Source organism: Apium graveolens, chromosome 7 (genome assembly GCF_009905375.1).
Source record: "Apium graveolens cultivar Ventura chromosome 7, ASM990537v1, whole genome shotgun sequence".
In the NCBI taxonomy this organism is placed as follows: domain Eukaryota; kingdom Viridiplantae; phylum Streptophyta; class Magnoliopsida; order Apiales; family Apiaceae; genus Apium; species Apium graveolens.
In genome coordinates this window covers 188678752-188681907 of record NC_133653.1, presented here as the reverse complement: position 1 = coordinate 188681907, position 3156 = coordinate 188678752, and the positions used below count along the sequence as shown (strand labels likewise).

The 3156-nt window shown below is 43.0% G+C and overlaps 1 protein-coding gene across 1 annotated transcript; it reads right to left on the bottom strand.

Moving 5' to 3' along the window:
- Positions 1-1140: 1140 nt before the first annotated feature.
- On the bottom strand, positions 1141-1914 carry LOC141674266 (uncharacterized). Its single transcript, XM_074480987.1, has one exon. It carries the CDS (start codon positions 1912-1914, stop codon positions 1141-1143), a length of 774 nt encoding a protein of 257 aa, XP_074337088.1.
- Between the last annotated feature and the right edge of the window lie 1242 nt (positions 1915-3156).

The window sequence follows — 3156 nt, the reverse complement described above, 5'->3', positions numbered from 1 at the left end:
TAAGCAAAGATGGTTGCTCTAGTCCTGACTAATAGCTTGTCCGGACTAGTGGTTAGCTTTAATAAATGTAAAGAGGAAATGTTTTTCATTAATCATTCATACAAAATATAAGGAAAAACAAGTTGGTTGATTGCCATATTGGCTACAAGTTTTTGGTTGCTTTGTTTGTTCTTTCCTACTGGTAGAATTTTCTTAGTCTGAGTCCATGCCAAGTATTTGGGACTTCTGAGCCATCCATGTTTAAGAGTTTGTAGGTTCCTGGCCTCAGGACTTCTTTGACCTTGTATGGTCCTTCCTATTTGGGCATTAGCTTTCCAGTATTTGTGGGATCTGATGCTTCTGTGTCTCGAAGGACTAAGTCTCCAACTAGGAAGTTTTTGACTCTGGACTTCTTACTGAAGTGCTCTCTTGTTTTCTCCTTGTATTTTTCCATTCTTGCTACAGCTTGGTCCCGGATCTCATCAATTAACTCCATGTTTATTCCGAGTCCTTCTTCATTTGCTTCTTTCCCAAAGTTTATTGCTCTGTGAGAGGGAGATCCCACTTCAATAGGAAGCATTGCTTCTGTGCCATAAGATAGTTTGAATGGAGTTTCTCTGATTCTTGTCCCGGGGCTTGTCCTGTAGGACCATAGTACGCTTGGTTGTTCTTCTGGCCATTTGCTTTTGCTTTCTTTGATTCTCTTTTCGATACCTCGGAGCAGAATTCTGTTGGTGACTTCTACTTGGTCGTTTCCTTGGGGATATGCTAGTGATGATTTTTTGTGTTTAATCCCGCGCTCATGAAGGTAGGATTCAAATTCTGATCCGATGAACTATGGCCCGTTATCTGATACTAGGACCGCAGTATCCCGAACCTCATCAAAATATTGTCCATAAACTTTATATAGTCTTGCTGATTAATTGTTCTTATTGCTTTCGCTTCAACCCATTTGGTCATGTAATCAATCGAGACTAACAAATACCCGAGGTCTTCTTTGGCCCGGGGAAAGGGTCCCATGATGTCAATACCCCAGATAGCAAAGGGGATATGTGACAAGACTGAGGATGGTAGGATTGGGCTGATCCAGGACACATGGCTGAAGAGCTGGCATTCCTTGTATTTCTTCACGAACTCTATTGCGTCTTGGTGGATAGTTGGCTAATAGTAGCCTTGTCTTATGATCTTATGAGCTAGGGCCTTTGTGAACATGTGATCTCCGTATATCCCTTCATGCACTTCCGCCAAACAGTACTTTGCTTCTTCTGGGCCGACACATTTTAGGATAGGAGATGAGAAAGTCCTGCGGTAGAGTAGTCCTTCTTCGAGGAAGAACTTGGATGCTTTTGCTTTCAATATTTGGGCTTTTCCTTTGTCCTCCGGGAGATCCCCTTTCTCCCAATAGTTGATGAAGGGAGTCATCCAGTTCTGGTTGCTTTCGATCTCCAAGACCTCTCCAGATTCAATAGATGGTTTGTGGAGTTCTTCGAAGTAAACTGAGCAGTCCAGATCTGATGAGTTCCCGACTAATTTGGATAGAATATCCGCTTCTTCATTTTCTTGTCGATATATCAGAAGGACTTGATGGTTTGGTATTGAGGCTAAGTAACTTTGAACCAGTGCTTGGTACTTCTCCAGAATAGGGTCTTTTGCTATGTATTCTCCATTTATTTTCTTGACCACTATCTGGGAGTCGCTGTAGATTTTTAAGTCCTGGACCCTCAGAGTCCTGGAGAGCTTTAGTCCTGCAATCAACGCCTCATATTCCGCCTGATTGTTTGTTACAGGGAAGCCAAAAGTTATAGTTGTTTGAATGGTGAATCCTTCAGGACTTTTCAGTATGAGTCCGACTCCCGACCTTTCGCTTATTGAAGAACCATCTATTTTCAAGGTCCAGGCTCCCAGACTTGCATCTTGTTCTGTCTCTGTGTCCATGTTCATTGGTTCCGGTTCTTCTTCTGGGAAGTTGCATTAGATTATGAAATCTGCAAGTACTTGAGCTTTAATGGCAGTCCTGGGAATGAAGCTTAAATTGAACTGGCTCAACTCCACAACCCAATTGATAAGTCTTCCCGAGATATTTGGCTTATGAATTATCTTCCTTAGAGGCTGATTTGTTACCACTCTTATTTCTCTTCCTTGGAAGTAGTGCCTGAGCTTTCTTGAAGTTGTGACTAAGGAGAAGGAAAACTTCTCCAGTCTTGGGTATCTAGTTTCCACATCTTTAAGGACTTGGCTTACGTAGTAGACTGGTTGCTATCTTCCATTCTCTTCCCTGATTAGGGCGGCTCCTACTGCTTGCGCTCCTGCTGACAAGTATAAGTTGAGAGGCTCTCCTGGCTGAGCTTTAGTTAAGACTGGTGGCTGAGAGAGGTAGGACTTGATTTCGTCAAATGCCTTTTGGCACTCCGGACTCCAGTTCACCTCTTTCTTGTTGCTTGCTCCTTTGAGTAAATTAAATAATGGTAAGCACCTTTCTGCTAGCTTTGAGACAAATCTCCTGAGTGCTGCTAGGGATCCTGCTAGCTTCGGCACATCTCTTTGGGTCCTAGGAGCCCTCATCTCCTGGATTGTTTTTATTTTCTCTGGATTGACTTCTATGCCTCTGTTGCTGATCATGAATCCTAGGAACTTGCCTGCTCCTACTCCGAAGGTACATTTCTCCGGGTTCAGCTTGAGTTGGTTCTTCCTTAGGTTCTCAAAGCACTCCTTCAGATCTTCCACATGTCCTGGTATAGTTGTTGATTTGGAAGTCATGTCATCGATATAGCACTCTAAGTTCCTCCCAGTATGGGACTTGAATATCTTGTTCATGGCTCTCTGGTAAGTTGATCCTGCGCTTGTCAGTCCAAAGGGCAGAATCACATAAGCATAGACTGCTCTGTGAGTTATGAATGTTATCTTAGGTATGTCCTTCAGGTTCATCTTGATCTAGTTGTATCCGTAGAAGGCATCCATGAAACTTAGCATGATGTGTTCGGAGGTGGCATCTATCAATTGATCAATATTTGGGAGAGGGTATGGGTCCTTCGGGCATGCATCATTCAGATTAGTGTAGTCCACACACATTCTCCATTTGCCGTTGGACTTCTTCACCATAACAACATTAGCTAGCCACTCTGGATATTTGATTTCTCTGATGATTCCTATTTTGAGTAGCTTCTCCACTTCTTCGTC

Coding starts and splice junctions, on each gene's coding strand:
- LOC141674266 (XM_074480987.1), bottom strand. CDS start 1,914: ATGGACACAGAGACAGAACAAGATGCAAGTCTGGGAGCCTGGACCTTG.